Source organism: Monomorium pharaonis, chromosome 10 (genome assembly GCF_013373865.1).
Source record: "Monomorium pharaonis isolate MP-MQ-018 chromosome 10, ASM1337386v2, whole genome shotgun sequence".
NCBI lineage: Eukaryota > Metazoa > Arthropoda > Insecta > Hymenoptera > Formicidae > Monomorium > Monomorium pharaonis.
Window position 1 is genome coordinate 1,396,696 of NC_050476.1, and position 22,326 is coordinate 1,419,021.

General features: G+C 47.3%; 3 protein-coding genes across 8 annotated transcripts in view; all 3 read left to right on the forward strand.

Moving 5' to 3' along the window:
* LOC105834753 (xaa-Pro dipeptidase) overlaps window positions 1-7,378 on the forward strand; it is a 32,445-nt gene extending 25,067 nt beyond the window's left edge. For all 6 annotated transcript variants that reach the window (XM_028194001.2, XM_012677450.3, XM_036293131.1 and 3 more), the window contains 6 exons: window positions 2,857-2,918; window positions 3,022-3,066; window positions 6,005-6,274; window positions 6,379-6,823; window positions 6,906-7,057; window positions 7,131-7,378. In XM_028194001.2, the coding sequence (XP_028049802.1) occupies window positions 2,857-2,918; window positions 3,022-3,066; window positions 6,005-6,274; window positions 6,379-6,823; window positions 6,906-7,057; window positions 7,131-7,164 (1,008 nt within the window). In that variant the 3' untranslated portion in view covers window positions 7,165-7,378. The remainder of the gene's footprint in view (window positions 1-2,856; window positions 2,919-3,021; window positions 3,067-6,004; window positions 6,275-6,378; window positions 6,824-6,905; window positions 7,058-7,130) is intronic.
* Window positions 3,073-5,946, forward strand: LOC105834751. Its single transcript, XM_012677448.2, has one exon. It carries the CDS (start codon window positions 3,679-3,681, stop codon window positions 5,794-5,796), a length of 2,118 nt encoding a protein of 705 aa, XP_012532902.1. The 5' UTR covers window positions 3,073-3,678; the 3' UTR covers window positions 5,797-5,946.
* Window positions 7,379-7,506: 128 nt separating the features above from the next.
* Window positions 7,507-22,326, forward strand: part of LOC105834756 (C-Maf-inducing protein) — a 38,005-nt gene continuing 23,185 nt past the window's right edge. Inside the window, exon 1 of the mRNA XM_012677453.3 lies at window positions 7,507-14,350. Within this exon, the coding sequence (XP_012532907.1) occupies window positions 12,977-14,350 (1,374 nt within the window). The 5' untranslated portion in view covers window positions 7,507-12,976. The remainder of the gene's footprint in view (window positions 14,351-22,326) is intronic.

Consider the following 22,326-nt stretch of genomic DNA (forward strand, 5'->3'; position numbering starts at 1 on the left):
GCCGCGGGCGCTCGCGAGACGGTCTTGCATTATTTCGAAATGCGTGAGAACAAAGCGTTCGATGCGCGTGTGTCTGTGTAAGATCGAGAGACCGGCATCGGGGAACGCTACTTTCTCACAGAACGTTTCGAGATTTCGCGTTTACTTAGCACCACGGATCAAATTTAGACAAAGAGTTGTAAATAAATCTACAGAACTCGCTCATTTTTTAATGAATTCAGTTTCTTTCGCAATAATTCTTCTAAGCGTCAAGCGAATCGATTCTGCCGATTCGTATTATTGAAGAATTATAGAATCGAGCCTGCGTCGGCGCTTTGTTAAATATAATCTTGACGCAACGTCTCGTTTAATCGAGAACTTTTTTTTTTTTTTTTTCAAATTTATTTCAGTGAATCGCGGGTCTCAACGTCCAGTCTTCGGTCAGGTTTATTTTTAAAGATTAACATAACGGCCGTACAATGAAAGATAATCTAATGTTTCCAGTTGCGACTAGATGCGATTGTGATATGTCGCGATTTTTATGTTTCCAATATAATTTTTACTTGTGCAATTTCATATGTATTTGCTTTATTTGTAACAAGAGGAAAATATGCGATAACTAATTACTGTTTATTCTCATCAAATCGTTGATATGAAATTATACGCCTTTGCACTTTATACGTTAATTATACCGCCGGATATTGTTAGCAAACAATGCTTACCGAGCCGATTACTATTCGACAATGCGGTATTCATGCGCGGCAAAGCTAATTTAATGGCCGACACATACGAATGAAAACAAAATGATTCACACCGGTCGAAATAACATTATCAAATCGGCGCGTTTATATCGTACACGTCATCGTACAATAAGGATTGCGACGAAATAACGATTTTTGTTTCGCTCATCAGAGTCGACTCGTCGTGAAAACGTGTCGTTAAAATTGGCAAGAGCTCGTCGGAATAAAGCCCGATATTTCCGCACATATGCGATTTATCGCAAATGCACGAAGAGACTCGTTAAAATTCCTCCACTCCCGACCACCGTGATCTTATCGTTGCGCGTGTATCCGTATTCGATCGATATCGATTTAGAAACTTATGATTGCCGATAGGTAACGTCCGCGACAGATCTGCATGGCAAATGAGACAAGTTTGGGAACTGTACGGTTACAGGGCTGTGGGATTACATCACGATCCTCGCCCGGTGTCGGGCAAGAGCGCGCAGGAGCGTAAGCCTCGTACGAGACGCGGCAGAAATAGGCACGGGTATAATCTACGATAGCCCGAGTCACAATGCAACCTTTCATGCCTAGCGGTAGCATCGCACGTACCGAGGCGTTTCCTACACGAGAACACGGTTGCACGCGCGCGGAATAAAATATCTAATTATAGAAAGGCAGATGACGGAGGTTGCCGTGACTGACCTTTCGCAAAATGCATTATGAAAAGAAAAGAGGAATGTCACATTCTCTGAAACCCATCGATACCGCATCGAGGAAAGTTTGGAAGGGGTTCAACGTTAAATAAATTTTAAATGAGAGAACGAGCGTGATAAATTACAATGAAATTTTGTTCTCGCCGCGGCGATATCGCGAATCGAGTCGTTATCCGTGTAAAACCGCGGCGTTACACGTGTAATTACGGCGCTTAATCCGCCGCGTTCTGGTAAAGTAAATAGCTCGCTCTGTGTCACGGGTAGGTTTACATCGGTTCTCGGTATGGATTAAACACTTGTGCCTCTCATAGAGCCCCGGCCGCGCACAGCCGGCGGTATCGTTCGCGACTCTAATTATGATTACATTGCAAACATAGTTATTGCCGCCGCATATTTTTATGCGACACGTCGCGCGCGGTCTTTCGCAATGTCCGATACAACAAATGCTGATAGCAGGGACATTCGCGGCGCGCGGTACTCGCCATTTAGCCAACCGTGCACTTTTATTCTTCAGCGAAAAACGATTAGCTGAGCTCTTAATGTCGCAAGCATGCGCTCGCAAAAAAGTGCTCGCTAACTAGCGCTCATTACGCAGGTGTATAATTTGATGTGCATTATGCGAAAATCTGCTTTTAGGTAAGGGAGCGTTTTATGCGAAATATAGCGTAAAAAAAAGTCATCGCAGCTCACGCGGTTTGTAATAAGAACTCAAATATTTTATTTATTATAGTTGTGTGAACTGTTGGAATATATATGAATCGAATTAAAAGTAATTAGATTCGATTTTGATTTGCATTTCTATGATTTGAATCCATGGAAAAACTGATTTATATGTATATGTAGACAATTTTATGAAATCATATTTGAAATGACTTTATAATTAAAATTATTTATTCTTCTTATGTACAATTTTATCTAACAGTAATTATGTTGTTAATTAAAGGTTGTGTTTTAACAATTTAATTTAATTCGAGTCGATTTATACAGAGAAATAAAATTTAATTGCGGACAGAATTTGCAAATTATCACAATAAGGAGGAAACTTGAGGCTCGAGTATTACGCTGCGCCACGGCGTAATGTTAACGCGCCGATTAATCGCTTAATTAATGCATGACGCATTAAGAATTTATGCGGACGTTATCGTAGCGTGCAGAATGCTTGAAACATGTCACGTTATCACGCGCGCGTTATCCTTCCGCGGAACGTAGAAATCGATGGCACAGAAACGTTTGTTTCGCTTCCGACCGGATGTGTTGAGGACTGCTTTCTCTATTCTTGACTCGAATCCGAATTACGTAAGGCATGCTTTTACTTTGACCTGCACACGATATCCCGCTCGCTTGCTCGCTCGCTCGCTTGCTCGCCGCCCGCGCTGCCCAAACCACACACGGCGAACACACGATGTGATCGTTTCTTTTCTTTCCTTTGCGCATTGCAGAGCGGCAGAAACAGCGATAGCGGATTGCTGGCGCGCGAGGCGACTTTCGACGGTATTGCCGAGTAAGTATGACGATGAGAATCACGGTTAAAATAGAAACACGGCACGCGGAGGTTGGGGGCGTGGGGTACGAACGCGACTTAATTACGAATTTTCTTGCCGTAGATTCGCGGTGGATCGTGATTTCCTGTATCCGGAGATATGCGAGTGGTAAGTATATTAATTTTATTTCGTTGATAATAAATTTTGCCGCCTGTCCGAGAATGCGGTACGGCGAGCGTGGGATCAGATAGCGGATGTTGAATAACGTATTTAGAGTACAATGCAATTAATACATTAAAGTAAAAAATCGCGTCGCGTGAGTTGCGATAATTAAAAGAGCGGAGCTTGGTTTTTGTTATTTATATCGCGCATCGATCACCTGAAAGAATCAGTGTCGCCATCAGCTGGTCGACTCGCGAAATCAAACACGTCGCCACATCGGTACACCTCTGAATTAATTTTTTTATTGGGTTATGACATAACATCAACTATTTTAAATTTTACATTTAATTTGGCGCACACGTGAAAGAAATAATTATAATAATTTATACAGATAATAACATTTTTCTTCCCGTGACATTTTGCAATCGTGATGCTTTAACGTTCCGTGGCGCAGGCATGAAGATTGAAAAGTTCTTGGACGTTTCTTGAGGAAATCAACAAATACCGAATATCGAGTGTGTAAGGCTCGCGATGTAAAATGCGAAAAGGTAACAAGAGGGAAATTTTATTTAGGAAATACCCGGCGTACCCCGATTGCATTTGCAATTACTATTATAGATGATAGCCTCGAGCCGGGGAAATTTGTCCGCGAGAGCACTCGCGCGACCGTTCAAACTGATTACCAAATTTAGAAAGAGATGGTACGAATCAAGCGCGGGCGATTACGGCGGGACCACGCAGTTGACTCAGACGAACATCTTCGTGCAAGAAGGCACGCGCATACAAGAAGTTCCCTTGATAGTCAAGAGGATCACCAGCATCGAGGTTCTTTTCGACAAGCTGGTCCGTAGGACCGTTGAACCGTCAAATAAGAATAAGAAGCCCGCGATAGTTCATAAGGAAAGCGCTTCTTATTCCACCGGCACGAGCGTGACAAAGAACGGCCCTCTGAAGCATACCATTAGCATAGAGACCGACGAGGGTACGGCGATACTTTACTGCTCCGACATCGAGCGTCTGAAAAACACGGACATGCAGCAGGTTCTCGATGCGATAAACATGGGGAACGCGGGCAAGAGAGTTTACTCCCTGCTGGAGAACAGGCTGGTCGGCGAGATAAACTGCCGGATAGCGCTTCAAAGTTTGAGGAAGATGATAGAGCTGGAGAACGGATGGCATCGGCACCGAAAGAACCTGTCGAGCGCTCCATCTTCCGCGGAGGCCATCAATAGAGACGTTATCTTGCAGCAACTTGTAAATCTGATTGCCAAAAGCCAAGACAGCGAGACGATATTGCAGGGACTGAAGGCGCTCAAGAGGGATAGATTCAGCCCTCCGATGAACGCTTACAAGGATCGGTTGTGCAACGAAATCATGATTCGAGTCGCGGACGGCGAGCTTACCATGTCACAGTTAATTAGAGCGGTGAAAATTCTGACCAATTACGGAAACTCCAAGTACAGAAACTGCATCGACATGTTGTGGGTAGGCTTGGCGTGCAGGGAACAGGATATCAAACCGGATCTACTGGTTCCGTTATTTAGATCGTTGAAATATTTCCAACGAAGCAAGGGCATGGTGCAGATCATTTTAGAGAAGAAACTGTCGGAGCAGTGGCTGAGATTGGCCGGCTCGCAGATGGCTAGTATACTGAACTGTCTCTACGGGAAGGAGGCCTCGATGAGGTGTCTATCGAGCGCCAGCAAATGGGCAGGCGTGAGCATGACCACTTCCACCGAAAAGGACCTCGTTAATTTTATCGGTAGTCTGCACACGAAGAAATACGTCGACGAGAGTATAGAACAGGCATTGGCGAGATACGTGACGGCGAAAGGCGCCGAGATGAAGGATCCCAATTTGATCGCTTCTATCATGGATTACTGCAAAGATCTACGAATCAGAAATCCGTATATACTCGCCGAATGTGGAAGGTACTTTATGAGACACGGGATGCAAATTCCGCCTACGTTGCTGTCCCCCATTCTCGCGCCGTTCGGTTTGCTGAATCTACAACCGCCGGATCCGATCGAATTTTGGAAGACGTTCGACGAGGTAATGTCCGTGAGATTCTCGGATTTGAAGCTGAACGACGCGTTGGACATTCTTCTCTCTTGCACGTACCTCGAGAGATATCCCATCAACCACTTGGATAAGGTCTTCAGTTCGTACCTTATGAATAGGCTGCAAACGCAAAGGGACGCGCCCATCGTCAATCGTTTGAAGGATAAATTGAAATTGTTTGACGCGACCATGTCGTTAGAATGCAAAGATTATCGTGGCAGTCCGATTAATCTGGACAGAAACACGGAGTCGTTAGACTTGGACATGAGAATCAGGGGTATCGTCGATAAAATATACAAGCCACTGGCGCATTTGGTAGGCGGCGAGCACAAGTTGAGTAGAAGCGTGGTTTTAAGCAGGTTGCCCCTCGTGAACTTTTACATTTTAGATATTCTGATACATCCGCTGCTAAAGAAGTCGACGCCGGTCTTTAACTTGAATCTGCATAAAAAGAGAAACGTCAATACCGTGATTCTAATCTATCTGCCCGAATACTATTGCTGGAACACGCGGTTTCTGACAGGGCCGCAGGTAATGAGAAAACGTCAGGTTAGGAAATTGGGTTTCCGAGTTGCACGTCTAGATTACGCGAAACTGGCAGAACTCGTAGATCACGACGACAAATTACTGTCCTATCTGTCACAAAGTCTGGACGCCGCCGAAGATGCTTTATAAGTCGTCTCTCGCGTGTGACACACGTATTTTACGGATGAACGCAAATTTATGGATGGAACTGGGCAGTGAAGCGCAATTGTAATTGCATGTTTTCTTGATAAATAGTAAAGCATTGTACTCTAAATGAAATAAACGTCTACAAAAAAAAAAGAGATTACTTTTGTAAGACGCACAGTCTTTGTAAATTTTTCCTTTTGTTTTACCACAGCCGGGTGATAAAGTCTCCTCAAGAAATTGAGGTATTGCGGTACGTGTGCAAGATAAGTTCGGAGGCGCACAAGATCATAATGCGCTCTATGCGCCCTGGGATTCCGGAATACAAAGCAGAGGCCTGGTTTTTGCATCACGTATACGCCGAGGGAGGGTGTAGGCACGTGTCTTACACATGCATTTGCGGATCCGGGCATAATTCTTCTATATTGCACTACGGTCACGCCGGTGCACCGAATAATAAGGTCATACAGGATGGAGATATGTGGTAAGATTTCAGCTTGCCTTAGTGAGATATTCGTTTTATAATACTCGCTTTCATACATATGCAATATCGCAACGTTTGCGTAACACTTCCTCTCTGTCACGCAGCTTGTTCGACATGGGCGGCAATTACTGCGGATACGCGGCTGACATTACGTGCAGTTTCCCGGCCAACGGGAAATTCACCGAGGATCAAAAGCTGATCTACAACGCGGTGCTGAAGGCGCGTGACGCTGTGATCGCGGCCGCGAAGCCGGGAGTCTCCTGGACGGACATGCATCTTTTGGCGAACAGGGTTATGCTAACGTCGCTGAAGGAAGGCGGACTGCTCGTGGGCGACGTCGAGGATATGATAAGAGTCGGTTTGAACGCGGTGTTCCAGCCTCACGGGCTGGGTCACTTGCTGGGACTGGATGTGCACGACGTCGGTGGATATCTGCCCGGTCATCCCGAACGCTCGAAGAACGCGGGAGTGAGAAACCTGAGAACCGCGCGTACATTGCTCGCCGGAATGGTTCTCACGGTAGAGCCAGGCTGTTATTTCATAGACTGCGTAAGTGTAGAGATAATTGGCGAATAGTTTTTATGCGGAGGGAACCAGTCCTCTTTCGGATGCTTACGTGAGCAATTTACAGTTGCTCGACGCAGCTCTCGCTGATCCAGATCAGTCGAAATTCCTCGTGCGGGAACAGCTGCAGAGGTTTCGCGGTTTTGGCGGCGTCAGGATAGAGGATGATGTCCTTATAACGGAAACCGGAGTGGACAACATGACGGATGTTCCTCGCACGTAAGTATTCTGCGTACGTTTATTTATGGTATCAATATCAGAGCGAATACTATTTTACGATTTTGTATTTCAGAGTCCAGGAAATAGAGAGCTTCATGCAGATGTGATTGATCAAAAGAAAGAGGTTTCGAAGGAATGAAAATGTCAACAACTCGTTTATTAATAAATACATATTAATTAACTACATAAATGCAATTGTGATAATAAGGTATATATTCATATTCATATAATTTCTTACGACAGATACAAAATTGCATGTATATATATTTGTATAGATTATATCATTTATACATAAACGCAATGAATAAAGCAAGAAACTGAGACGCTGTTATACCGCGACAATTACAATATATACATCGTTAAGTCGATATTTCTGTTATCGCGTAGCAAGATTTCTCAAATCCGTGCGCCCGCACGTGTAATACTTTCTGTGCTAATAGTTTAGGGAAATAGATTTAAGATCACTGTAAAAGTAATTTATTCTTCGTCAGAGTGACGTCTATTTCGAAGTAGTCTTCCGACGGCGAAATTGAAAACAGTTTCAATTTGGAGAGAGAGCTAGAGAGAGAGACGTTAACGTCACGATTGAATTAGGGTTTAATTCGATGCCGCACGTGGATACTTTTTTTTTATCGCGCGGACCATGACCTTTTATGCCCCGGACTTTCGTCGGGGGTTAAAAGTTCATGCATACCAGACGTTGGTATTATTCTTATTATTATTACGTCATGCGCGTTCACTCGGACGAAATCTAAGCGCGACTATTATCGTAAGCGCCTTAGAGTTGCGTGACCGTCGTGTAGGTACGCTTGTGCAGCTGCACATCACGATCGACACGCAAAACGTCAAGCCAGCCAGCGTATGTCAGCGTGTCACAGCTGTGCATCTTGAATTTCACAGAAGAGTAACATAATATCGAACAATCAATGTCAACGAACCGAACCGTGTCCCGTTCGCCGAGAGATCGCGAAGTGCCAAAGTGCGCTCTCGCGTCTCCGGTTTCGCGCGACGTGAAAGATAAACCCGCGCGGTCTCCTCAGACAGACGGCTAACGATAACGAAGGAGGCATTGACGTCAAAACACTTTATCGCTGTCGTTCACGAGGGTTTCGGTGAAAATGCCGTAGAAAGCCAAGGAGAAAGCGGGACGCGACGAGTAGCCGTGCGGGTGTAAAAATAAAACACCGGTCTCTGGGCGGACATTATATCACAATTAGCTCGCGTAGGTCTGAAAATAATTGGCTGCGATCTTGCCTACGATCGTAGTAGATGAAGCTACTCTCGCGACGTACGTCTCTGTTTCATGTCGAAGTTCCTTTAATCTCGCGCAACGTTAGTCGTAGGACGAATTTCCGCTCGTTCCTAGAGAAGAAGTCGGGATCTTGAGGGGAAATCCGCGCACTTTGACGTCGATCGAAGTGGTGTGCTCGCGGTCAATTTATAAATACGTGTCGCGAGAATGTGGAGCGCGCGGACTACACGTTTGACGTAACACGCTGGCGAGGACGGAAAGAGAGAGAGAGAGACAGAGAGAGAGAGAGAGAGAAGTATCCGGTGCAAGCGCATCGTAAACTCGTCAACGGTATGCGTCGTGCGATCGAAGCGGAAGCGGGCGGATGTCGAGCCCTTTTTTTTCATTTTCGTTTCTCTCCCAAGTGTCTTTTCGCTTCGTTTAGTGAAATTTGTTCTCGTACTAGAGATTCTTCCCGAACTGCTCGATATGTTACGACGATACGAATGTAACGAGTCTGTGCCGCTCTTAAAGATTTCTTGAACTTGATCAGGAAGAGGGTGCTGGGAAAGCTTACGCGCCGAAAGGAGATTCCGAAAGTTTAAATCAGATTCAAATCGTCGAGATGTTTACTCGCGGAATGGTGATTGCTATCGGAAACGGATTTTCGCGCGAAGACGGAAAAGGAAGGAATCGAGACTCTCCTTCTACTGTTGTCACTCGACATATAACTTTTTTCTCAAAATTGTTCGCGCGAATTAAATAAAGAAGATTCTTCGGCACCTCGACCGAACGGCAAAAAAGGTCGTCTCCGCTTGACGACACCTGAAAAAAAAGTTCTTTACGTCTTTCGAGTAGTATCTTATCGCGCGGATTTGATCAGCTTGAGCTCGTCTACATTAGCTCGGCGATGTGGACAGGCAGGTCCGATGCCCCCCCGCGAATCAACTCGTGGCTTCGCGCCTCCGGCTCGATGCTCCAGGGGGATGACAGACGAGGACGGAGTGCAGCATGCACTCGGGTAAGAGGAGGAAAGAAGCGCGAGGTAGGCAACGCGTAGGCAGGCAGGCAGGCAGGCGTGAAAGTCCAACGGATAACCCAGGCAACAAACTCTTAACACGCATGCCTGACGCCCGTCGACGCCGCCGCGGTCGTCGTCGTCATCGTGGTCGTCGCCGCAGCCGCCGCCGTCGCCGACGTCCGCCTTCATATCGATGAGTCGGCCGCGACACGGTGCCAGCCAGTGGCCCCACGACCGTCGGGAATAATCCCCTCCGCGTCGAGGATGCGCAGGGGAGGCGGTGGCGGCGGAGGTGGTGGAAAACAACGACGACGCGAAGGGAAAATCCGTGGAGGCGCGGCCGAGGCGCGCCCGCTCACCACGGCGTCATTCCGGGGGACGGCGGGTGTCTGGATGACCTGGACCTACCACGTGTCTCTCGCTCTGACGTCGCGCCCGACGTGCATCCGCAACGCGATCACCTGTCCCGACCTCTCGCCGGTCTGCGGCGTGATCCGCGCGAATAATTAAAGCCGCTGTCGCGACAGGAGGAGGAAGCGTTGTGCTCACGGTGACTCGGGCAGCAACGCGGTGACGATAACGTCGACGACGGTATCGTCGTCTTCGGAAGCGGACGCAGCGCGATTCCGACGCGGAAGGACGCGGTTTCGTTGATTCTTCCGCGGTCTGATAACGCGAGAGGCCAGGAGAGGAGGACGGTGGCGAGAGAAGGCGCGATCACGCGCGCGCGGAAGGCAATCGTGATTTATTTCGCCGCGCGGCAATTTCGGGGAGAGAGAGCTCGCGAGAGCGAGCATTGCGGTCTCCGGAGGAGGGGATGAACGGACGGCACTCGCGCCGCGAGTAAAAGAGAGGCCGCGGAATAGAGCGAGAGTAAAGCCCGCCGCTTGCGTCAGTGGTGCACGCCGCGAGCGAGGAAACGATCGCGCTCACGAGCAGCCGCGCGGCGGGTCGCTTTTAATAAATCGCGCGATCGCGAACGTCGGGGAAAAATCATCGTCATCGTCGTCGTAGTCGTCGTCGTCGTCGTCGTCTTGTAAAACGCGAAAGCAAGCAGTTCCCCGGATTTCTGGCTCTGGACGAACGCCTGTTTGTTGTGTGCGTTTGTGTGCACGTACATGTGATCTAACGGGACGAAGTAAAAGTAGCTCCGATTCCGAAGGCGCAAATGTAGACGAGAGAAAGAGAGTCGCAGCTCTCGTGTGTCTCGTAGGTAGAGAGAGACGAATAAAATTATTAAAATTGATCGTGTGACGTCGTGCCGCTTTTATCATTGACGTCGGAGCGTTTATCGCTCGCTTCGATTCGCGAGGAAGAGATCGCTCGGCGAGTCGTTTCGCGATTGGTTCACACAATGCCTTCGAACATTATTGCGATTAAGCGAGACTCGTCGTCCTCAAGGTTCGATCGCGATTCGCAACGCGGAGAGACACGGTCGGCGGTGGAAGTTGACGAGATGAAGAAGAGAGATTTCACGGTTCTTGAAACTTTATTTGCTCCGTGATACATAGAGGACGAGATATGCACTTTAAATTAAATTTCAGCACAGCATAACGAAACAAAGAGAGAGGGAGAGAGAGAGAGAGAGAGAGAAAGAGAGAGAGAAAGTCCTTGTCTTCCTCTCTCGGATTTAAGTTTGCCACGACAGACACGTGGTGAAATTGTTGAAGAAAACTTCTGACCGCTTGCGGCGACGAGGAATTCGCCGAGGTGAAGAAGAGGTTTCGCGCCCAGAAGAGACGACAGTCTGAAATTTACTCTACAATACATACAGTGGAATAATCCGCAGCTGGAAAGACAAAAAAGAAATCGGCGGCGATAAGCATCGTCGGTACTATCTAATCGCAGAATTGCGATCATCCGCGATTTTAATCGACATGGCGCCGAATTACAGGTTTAGTTTCATAAATCTGTCGATGTCGACCGATGACACGAGGATGACTCTGTACGCGTGAGGAGACGACGGATTGTCACTCGGCCAATTCGACTCGCGAGTCGAATTTCCCGCCTCTTTTAGTCGCCCGAATTGAAGGACAACACGATGATGTAACGCGTCGGAAGTATAACGAAGTCTCTCGCAAAGCGGAGAACAACGTTCGTCGATCGTCTGACCATTTGCGTCGACCGGAAGCGGAGACCGATGATTACATCAATGCCGTCGCGATAATCGCTGATTTCGTTGCGGATTTTTCAACCGCGGCCTTCTAACTCGACGCAATCGTGAGGGAGAAGATTAGGAAAGAGGAAAGAGAAAAACGAGGAGGCGTTTTTTTTTTTTAGTTTGAGAGAAAAAGAGACACCAGGTTCTCGGCGACTTGCGAGAGGCAACCGGCCGGACGGAGCTCCTCGATCGATTGGCTTCGAGGGTTTAAGATTCGAAAAAGTCGATATTCGGATTACGTCCCTAGATTACGCGGCGGGAGATACGAGTGCGATACAAGCGGAGGGCACGCGACGTCCACGACGGGCGTGCGATAATCCCGCGCGAACTCGCGACTAGTCATCGATCGACCGCCAGAGACGCCGCGCGCCGCGACGCCCTCTCCTCGCCTTGCTCTCGGACGCCGACAGGCTAGTCTCCCCACCTGTCCCGCGTCCTGTTCCCGGTGTCGTGTCAGACATTTACGTATCACGTCGGAAACACACACGCCTGACGCGCTCTCTCGTCCCTTTCTTGCTCTCTATCTCCCCCTTCCCCTCTCTCCCCTGCCCGTTTCTTTCTCTCTTCTCCCGTTTCTATCAATCTTTCTCAGGATCATCCCTCTCCCTCTCCGCGGAATCCATTCTCCTCGTCGGAGTCGTAATCCGCGGGCGGTCCTGTTGCCAAACAGGCGGGCGTGGGTTCGCGTTTCTCCTGCGCGCCGAACGGTGCACCGAGCTTGGTGGCTTTGACATCGCCACACCGGCACACACACATACACTTGGTGTTGTCGTCGATGCCGTAGGTGGGAATCAGTACGTCGGCGTCTACCGCGGCGCGCAGACCTCGAGGATGTGTCGCGGCGGCGTCGCGCTCCAACGTGCGCGGAAAAAGACCAGCGACTGAACGTCGTGGCGTCGTGGTGAACCGCGAGAGTTTCTCTATATCCGAAACGTCTATCCGAGAATTTTGTTGGAGTGCTGCCCAATCCGCCCGACTGATCACTCACCCTTCTCGCGATGGTGACGATCAGCAGTGGTAGCCCCGAGGCGCTCAAGTGATCTCTCGCGTGACGTTAACCCCTCGTCCGAGCGCGATCGGACGATTTAACCCTTCGGGATAGTGAAAGAAGAAAGAAAAACCGCGTGCGGAGTGAACACGACGGCGAAGTTCGACGTCTCGTTCTGACACGCGGGATTAGCTGGGACAGACGTCGTCGAAGATACTTGGGTCACGCGAGGAACAAGGCTGTCTCTCTTTCTCGTCGCAGACGCGCGACGGGGATTATCGGTCTACGAGGGCGTCGGAGAGAAGTCGAGGCAGAAAAACAGATAGCGCGTAAACTCCTCCATCCGGTCGCGTTGGCGACACGTACGTCGTCGTTCGTGCGCGTGCCCTGATGTCGATACGGCCGGAACGCGAAGATACAAACTACGACGAGGCCAACACCTCGCTATTACGTAGACGATTCGTTCGTATCTTTGCCGATCTATATTAACTTTTTCGAAGAGCCTCGCAAATCGCACGATGTTCTGCTTCCAAAGTCCCTTCACGCGATCCTCGCGCAGCGTCGTGTCGCTGTCGACGGGCAAGAGCAAGTCCTCGCTGGTCAACGCGATCCTGTCGCCCGGCGGCAGGACGTCCAACGCGAGCGATCATCATCATCATCATCATCATCATCATCATCATCACCGACGCGGCTCCGAGCCGACCAGCGAGGGCTCCAACTCGTCCATCAGGTACATCGACCAGGAGGCCTCGATGTCCGACGGTAGCAGCACGGACACGCTACCGGGTATCCGTGCCGATTACCTCGATCCCGAGCCCCTGTCGCCCGGACCGGACGCTCTGACCTCGCCGAGCGGCGTAACGGTTGTTCTGAAAGGCGCCAACGAGCAACAGATTCTGTTGCAGAACGAGAGCCATCGGAGCGCCGCGCCTTCCTTGCCGTCGCCGACGAAGAAGTCGAACAACAATAACAATAACAACAACAATAATAATAACAACGGCGGTAGCAGTTGGCGCCGGAAGCTCATGTTGCGTCTTCGCTCCAGCGACTCCTCGAACAACGGTGAGACGACGACGCGCTCCTCCTCCTCGACGTCACCCTCGCCCGCGAGCGAATCTACAGCGGAGTCCTCGTCCTCGTCGAGGAATCCTCGTACGGACGAGGGGCAACGGCGTAGCGGTAACGCCACGGCGACGACCGTCTCGTCGTCGCCGTCGGTGCAGATCGACGTGGCCGGAGACCCCAAGGTGGTCGCTGCCTCTGTCGGCGACATCCCGTCTCTGGCGAATGGCTTCAGCGAGCCCGAGGAGAACGACGACGAGGAGGACGAAGAGGAGGCCGGCTGTCCGGAGACCGAGACGGAGGAGGGCTCGTCTCTACCGTCCAGCCCCGCGGCCGCGTCCACCGTCGGCCTGACCTCCTCCACGGCGCCCTACTACGACTTCCTGTCGGTGAACGGTGGCGCGATGCGGCAGGAGACCACCAGCACCAGCTCGCCGCAGCTGTCGTCCGGCGCGAGCCTGCGTTCCAGCGTGGAGTCACCGCCCGCCGACACCTGCAGCTCCTACGGCGAGGACAGCAGCCCGGGGATGGACTCGCTGAAGCCCGAGGGTCTGGACGCGGGTGCCGGGTGCCTGCCGGCCGCGAGGTCCTGCCCGAATCTCGAGCGGCAGAGCGCCGGCTGCTCGTCCACCAGCGGCTCGTCGAGCCCGAGCCCGAGCCCATCGGGCCCGGCCGGGCCCCGGTTCAAGCCCCTCGAGGAGGGCGACATACAGGTGTGCTACCTGAATCACACCCGCACCCTCGTCAAGAAGATCCTGTCCAGCAAATTCCTCAGACGCTGGGAGACGCATCATCTCTATCTCAACGACGCCTGTCTGTCCTCGAAGACGGTGAGTGTGATGATCAGCTAAATGAGTCGCTTTATCTCGCGCATTCGCTTTCTATGCAAAATCGCGAGGTGCCGTAAAACTCGAGACCTCCCGAGCTCCGCGAGATCCCGAGTGGAAAAACAGAAACTTGTTCCAGAAAAAGTATCGATCATGTAGATTAAAAAAAGGCGATCCCTCCCGTGGATTTCGTCTACTGCAGTCAAGGTCGGAATGAAAAATAGTCGACGGAACGATATTTCTGCCCGGGGTAAAATATCCATCTGCGGCAAAGTTGTGTAACGTTATAATAGTATAATTAAGTCTCGTTCTGTGCGATTAACGCCGAAGGGAAGTCCTGTAACTCCGGCTCGGGATCTCTATTCTCAGCTCGGGTCGTTTCCGAGCTTGTTACGCTGCCGCGCGTAGGCGGTGCACTGGTGCGTTTCCATCTGTGCATTGTATTATTATCCGGATTACCGGTTACTATGGTAATCTGCAAACGATGATGCGATTGTAGGCTATCCGAAAGTAAGTCCCACCGAGTCTCCAACTTTACTCCTTAACGGAATCACTCGTGCTCGCGAGCGGCAAATCGATTTCGGATAAATGCACCGGCGATCTAATTAGAGGAAACTATCGCCGTGGAAGGCGCGCGCGGGCATAAAGAATTCAGTCCTTTCTCTGTCTTGGCTGCTACGAAGAAACATCTTTGATAGCTCCAAGGACGTAAGCACGCGGGTTTGAACTGTTTATTTTGGAAGTGACAGGCAAGTTTGGAGATGACGAATTTAGCTGGTTTACAACGCTCACGTGTCGCATCCATTCCAACGTTTCCGCCTCATAATCTGATCTGCTCGGTTGCCTCTCACGTAAAGGACGCGTTTATCGTAGTAGTTCGTTATGTAAACTTGCGCCGCGAAGTATTCATACTTCATCATCGCGATTCACAGTGGTTTCTTTGACGCGGAGTTTCCGTAATTGAGAAAGCCGAGCCCGTGAAAATAATTTACTAACCCGCCCCCATATATCTCCATTTCAATTCGAACGAACCACGCACTACGAACGCCGCCGATTGCGTACTACGTCGTAGCATTTCCCTCTCCGCCGCATAAATTTATTGCGCTTATAAATAGAAAATTATTATTAGAAGTGAGAGGAGGAATCTATATTACATTTGCGATTAATCAATTTAAGTCTATGTGTATCACATCTCAGAATATTACCAAAAATTTACATATTTTATCAACATTGTTCTATTATTACATTTGAGTATCCGTGTAAAATTCAAGCTTTAAGATTTAACTTGTAATGTTTATTTCATGAAATTAAAAAATGCAATTTTATAACGCGATTAAAATCAAGAGTTATATAAAAATTATGTAACCAATTTTTGAATCAATGAGAACATTTACAGCGATACTCTGTAATAACAAAATCTATGTGAAATTTTCGATAATATTTCGAGATGCATATATGTCCTTAATTAATCGTCAAATTATATTAATTTATCATTTATTTATCAAGGTTTATTTTTCTCTGCTTCCATCGTTCTTATTATTTTCTTCATTTCTCGTAATGTTTGAAACGAGGAGATGTTTACGAATTTGCAACCGCGGAGTAGTATCGAAAATCGTTAGAGCGTATGCATTATTCTCGGCCGCTTCGAGTCGCTGAGCGTTGCTCGTGGATTACAATTTCTCGTTATCGGCAGGCCGGGAAGCGCGTTCGTACGTAACACGAACGAAACCACGGATCCGGGGGATCGGTCATCTCGGGCAGCAATGGTTACGCGAGTTTCTGCTCCTCCGCCCGTCTCCGTTCGTCCCCGTCCACTACAGCTTTGTATCAAAACGCAATCTGCATCGTCAGGGCCGGTACAGCGGCGATTTATGGCACGCTATCGCGATACACGTGGCAAAGAGAACACCGGTGCGATCGCGGCAGCTGCATCGAAATGTGACGAACGCCGGCGGGATTCCTCCTTCTCTCATCTGACGGCCGATGTTACGTAATTTTCCCTGCAAGGAAAGATAGAGAAAGAGAAAATAGCAAGGGAAGGAGAGAGAGAGAGAAATGTGTCGGTTGGAGGTTAAAAAAAAATCCGGGTAAATTCGTTACCTGCAGCTTTCAGCGTTCAATAACGATGTTCGATGCCGATTGCCTGATCACGGAACCACCGCCGCTGCACCCCATGCTCCGCGAAATGCAATTTATCGTTTCGCTTTGTAGGCGAGCGCGCTTGAGAACGCGGAGCGGCGGCGGCGGCGGCACTTGATGCACTCCGTCTCTCGACGTGATTGATTCTATTCCCGTGGCGATGCATTTACCCTTCGACGAGAGATTTCAAGACTGTACCCCGTGCAGTATAATATTTTGTGCGCGCGCGCGCGAGAGAGAGAAAAAGAAAGAAAGAGAGAGAGAGAGAGAGAGAAAGATATGCTTTTTTTCCCTTTAAATAAACTTTCCGAAACAGCCTTTGCGCGTCACGCGAGGCCACGACTATCTCGTTGACGCATTAGCGTCGTAAAAAGAAATTCGCATGGTTCGCCGCCGTGTGTCTGTTCCTCCTTCTGTTTTCGCGGCGCGATAACAGAACGCGTATTTGCATGTGCACAATGAGAGGCGCGTGCACGCGAGAAACTCTCCCTTCCCCTCTTCCTCCCGTAAACTCTGCGTTCCTCCGATGACATTACTCATTTAAACGTCCACGCGACTGCGTGTGTTTCCTCTACCTGAAAAAAGAGGAAATCGTGTTCCTCGCGGTGCGAAAAATTATCACTCCCTTTTCTTAGAATTTTTTACTCTAGACGCGACAATTATCGCTACAATAGATGCTATAATAACTGATATTAAAATACAGATACAGCTGAAAAACAATATTGGCGTAATGTGTGACATAATACTCGAGGTATGTCATGATAACAGATAAAATCGATGAGGGGGGGGGGGGGCGATTTGGGTAGCGTCACGGAAAAAAAAAGAACTCGGCAGCTTGATGATACGACAAGGACGGCTCGTCATCGATAACGTGCCTCGCGACCGTTCGGTAACATTCCGCGATCATTCGACCGAGTTGAATTCTTGAACTAATCGTTCGTGAACGCGCCGGTATTTGCGTGACGGGCATTCGGGACGCTGCCGCTTCGCGGAGGCAAAATTTTCGCCATTTTTTTCCTCTCGATCACCGGATTATGTTAATTTGCCCGATCATTCCGTTGCCCGATGTTTGATTGGCTCGAGCGTGCGTCAGCCCCCTCGGCTTACGTGAAATTCGGGCGAGACGCCAGGAAAAAAAGAGGAAAGAGGAATGCCCGTCCGCACGCCGATTGTCAATTCCACTCGCTATGGTTAATCGAGCGAACAACCAATAAGAGAATCTCGCGCACTTTTCTGACGCACTCGAACTCGGCGAAAGAGATCTCGGCCTCTCGATACCGCGGTACCGCTTTGCCCGCTCGGTATCGGATGCCATTAATATCATCGACGTCGATTACTCGATCGACGTTCTTTCTTTCTCTCTTTTGGTCCTTTTGTATCACATTAATATTTAGACAATATCAGATGCCGATTCGCCGATGTCGAAAATATTCAACGTAAGGTCGATTATTCATTTTGCACGTTTACTTACGCCCGGCGCGTTAAATTGACGTGCGAGTCGAAACGCGAAAGGCAACGATCCATATATAGGACGCGTATAGTGACGCCGGGTGTATTTAAGATTAATTGTTATCGCTATTTCTGTAAATGAAGCGCTTTTATTGGCAACGGATCCGCGTCAAGAGCGCAATTAATATGCTATCGTGCGGAATTTCTAATATCGACGTCTCGGCGAAAATAACTAGACGTCCCCGATACTTTCACGGCAATTTGTATGAATGCACACGAGGCCGCGAATATTTTCAGGAATTTATTTGTTTCTCTTTTCTCATCCGGCGTATATATTTGGCTGATTGACCGCTTAATAATTGACGAAACGTTTTTATACCTTCGCGAACGTTGATAGCGCATGCGATGTAACATTCATTACCGTTGATCCCGGTTAGTTAGCGTTGTCGACACGGCGTGTAGCTCATTAATAAATCGGTAAACCGGAATGATCAGACTAACTGGAATTTAGTGCTTATTTGGCGGGGAGAGAGAAAGAGAGAGAGTAAAGAGATGTCGAAGAGACATCGATATTTCATAAATAGAGACGATAAAGGTGGGTCAATCTGTTTCAACATTGCGCATAGCAAAGTTAAAGATTTAGGGGGATTTAACCGTGATTGAGCTATACCTACAGATTGCCCGTCTATTCAGCGATAAACAGGATTCCCCAAACTACCCTTTCGTACTTCCTCCCTCCCCCGACGTACCTAACGAGGCGAATACGTTGTGATAAAACTGCAAAACGAAATATACGTCGCTATACTTTATCGAATAATAAAAATTGCAATGGGAATAGAGATTGCATTCGAGCGCGAATAGTGATGGAATATATAAATATTTGTAGGTTTTGTTTTTGTCTCTCTCTTTTTATCTTTCACGTGGTTCTTTCTCATATATTTAGTTCTTATAAGATTACCCTTAATAGTGACTAATAATAATTTTTGCAAATTTCTTACACTCTCCAGCTCACGTGAATCGCGCCGCATTTTCGTCGGTTTTAAAATACAATTTTTACATGAAGGAATAATTAATTCGTAAATTAAATTGACAACCAGTTTAATAATTTTGATGCTAAGCAGACGTAAGATCTCTGAAAAAATCGCAAATAAATTATTACGAAAAATAAGATAAAATCTTGGGAAATCTGTGAAACATTTACACACAAAAATTGTTATTGGGTTAATATTTAAACTTATTATTGTTTTTTATTGTTACTTATTTGCGCGTACTTGAAACTGTCGACCAACGTGACTTTTTTCTATTTTTTTTCTAACCGTTGTTAAAAATGTTTTTCCCTCGTGCCGCGAAATAACAGAATTTTTTTTCCAGCGACGCCATAGTCGGACAACATCGCAGCTGGTTACAGAAATGTACGCTATTGCGTTCTGAATATTATTCTTATTTAAATGCACACCTCGTTATTATACGTGTACACGTACGTGTATACGTAATGTTTTGCGCTGTGTTCCGGCAGAACGCGACGCGCCGCGTATTCGATAAATTTAATTCCGCGGAATTTCGTGAGAGAACAACGATGAGGTTTATTATGTGCCTCCGCACTCCCTCCGCTATATGCAGCGGAATTCCGCGGTGTAATCTACGTGCATATACACGTACACGCGGCATGCGTACGTACCAAAGAGAGAGAGAGAGAGAGAGAGAGAGAGAGAGAGAGAGAGAGAGAGAGAGAGAGAGAGAGAGAGAGAGAAAGAGAGAGATATTTTCGTGCTAATGCAGCTTTTGTTCGGTAACAAAACGTTCGTTAAACCGGACGTTTCGCGAGTAAACTATATGACGCGAAACGTATTTTTAGGAGGGCAATCGCTATTTAGGTCGCGTCTGATAATTCATCGTCAAGTATCTTGCTTTTGTCTCTTGCCATTTCCTACGCGGAGCGTATCGCGGGAAACGTACGCCGGTGCATCCGTTTCTCTCTCTCTCTCTCTCTCTCTTTCTTCTGCTTGTTTTTCCCTTTGACAACTCGTTACATGCGCCTCGTACTTTTTCATTAATATTATAGAGCTACGTAATGATAAGGATGTATAAGGTCGTATTAATAGAAACCTTATCAGATAACGTAAACTTTGCTTCGCGCCCTTGTACACCTCATTTCACTCATTTACTTCAATTCGCTAAACTGTGCTGATTCTGGCAATTTCAGTTATTGTCGCTTCAATTAACAAATTTTGCTACGCGACACGACGACATTCTCATAAGACTGCGTCATTCATTCGTATTCGTGTGCGTTCATTTTCTTAGTTTTAGATCTTTACCTAGAGATCTAGGCTCTTCCTAGAGCCGAACTTTGCAATGATACAATGAGTCGTATCAATGCGATATTCAAGTGGAAAATTACTTAAACGAAATAAATAATTAACTCTCTACAGGTAATCTTCCTTTCCAAGTCTAAATTTTCTTTCTGTTCTAGGCCTAGAAAAATTCAGGCTTACTTTTTAATCTCTGCTACATTACGACAAATAGTTATTTAAACTCAAACTGGCGTTAAAAACAATTCTGCTTTATTTAATAAAAATTGGAAAAATTTTAACAATGAAATTTGGGAATGAAATTGCGCTTGTGCCAAAAAAAACTCAGAGAATCAAATATGAAACATGAAATATGAACGTGAAATATATAATATAACAATACATTATTAATTACATATTATAAATTAAATTTATACAATACAATTATAAATAAATAAACTGTTAATGTTACAAGATCCCCAACGTTAACAATCACGCGAAACGTAACATATCGTCCATGTTCTCGGAAAACGGAAATCACGCGGTTTTCGACGATGACGTTGAGAAAGTCGCTTTATCGAATTACGGGATATTAGTCACACGCCGGTATTATACGTCGATAACCCGCAATTTTATTCACGGCAGATAGCGCGTAACTGCATATTCGCGCGGGGAAGTCGTGCGCGCCGCGCGCACGCGACGACGCTCTCGCGAGCGCGCGTGAGACGGCGCGAAGGACGCTCGTAACGGTTTCGCCGTACCGTTGACGCAATTATTTTTCCCCCGTGTTATTGCCACGAGAAGGGAGGGAGGGAGGGCGGGAGGAAATTATCGTCGATTTTTAACGATCGTGCCGTTGCTCCGCGACGCGGAGGATCGCCGCGGTATAATCGACGGGCGCTTTTTATCGTCCGTCACTGCGACGAATCGTAAATCCCACGTATTACTCCCATTTATCGGATGAAAATCGGAAATTGGCCGAAATGCCGCGATAGACGTCGTTTCACGTGTCACCCTCCTTTCTCTCTCTCTTTCTCTCTCTCTCTCTCTTTCTCTCTCTCTCTCTCTCTCTCTCGTTCTCCCACATGCGACCTTTAAATCGTGCAGTTTGCGTTCAAATCATGTCTGGCACGATCAAATTATGTTTGGACATTGAAACGTATCTCGTAAGGATCCGATTGTCGCTTACAGAATTACAGAAATGTCGAATTACACAAATGGAAATAATATAACGACAAAGAATAATTCTCTCGTGGATGGAAGGATGTATTTACGGTAACATGCAAAACTGCCCTGTGTGTTTTTATGCGTGAAAAGTGATACAGCGACTGTATCAATAATGCAAAATATGACAATACGCGAAATTGTGTTATTTCTACGCACGTGTGCATATCGCATTACGGAAAATTGGAACTGCTATATGTTTTAATAGAATTCATCGGCGGAGCGCGAGTAACGCGGGGTGAGAATTGCGTTAACGCGTACGCATGCACGCGCATCGATTAATTAAAATGACGAGAAACGGTCGCTTTGAAACCGTCGCGCCGTGCCGACCGCGCGCATTTTATTCCGGCTGTGTACTTTTTCTCATTCGCGAAATAAAAAAATGCGCATATGTAATAACAAGTTTACGTCGGTATGAATAAGCGCTAAACAAAATTGTATTGTGTGACGCACCAGCGTTGTCGATGTGTCCGCGTGAGAATGACGCACCTGAGTTCGGCGAAAAGTCAAACGGCGTTATCGAAACGGATTGCGATACTCAAAGAAATAATAAAAAAAAAACTTCGAGGGGTCGGGAGTCGGGGACATCGAAGGTATCATCCGATACGGATATTTGACTGCTCGGATATATCTACTTGGGGATGCACTTTGAGGATTGCAAGCTTGGAATTAAATCGTCTCAGTGCGTGAAAAAATGATGAAAACGAGTAAAGGAAACTTGAGAACTTGCTACATCAAAGTACAACTTTGTATAGTATATATTTAATATACAACATATATATGTATATATTTATATATATTTATTTACAATATTTACACATATAATTTAGATTTATTTAAGAAAGCGCTTTAGAGAATCACGAGGCTGGAGCCGAGTGC

Excerpts from the sequence above, each read along its gene's own strand:
- LOC105834751 (XM_012677448.2), top strand. The coding sequence starts at position 3,679 with ATGATAGCCTCGAGCCGGGGAAATTTGTCCGCGAGAGCACTCGCGCGA.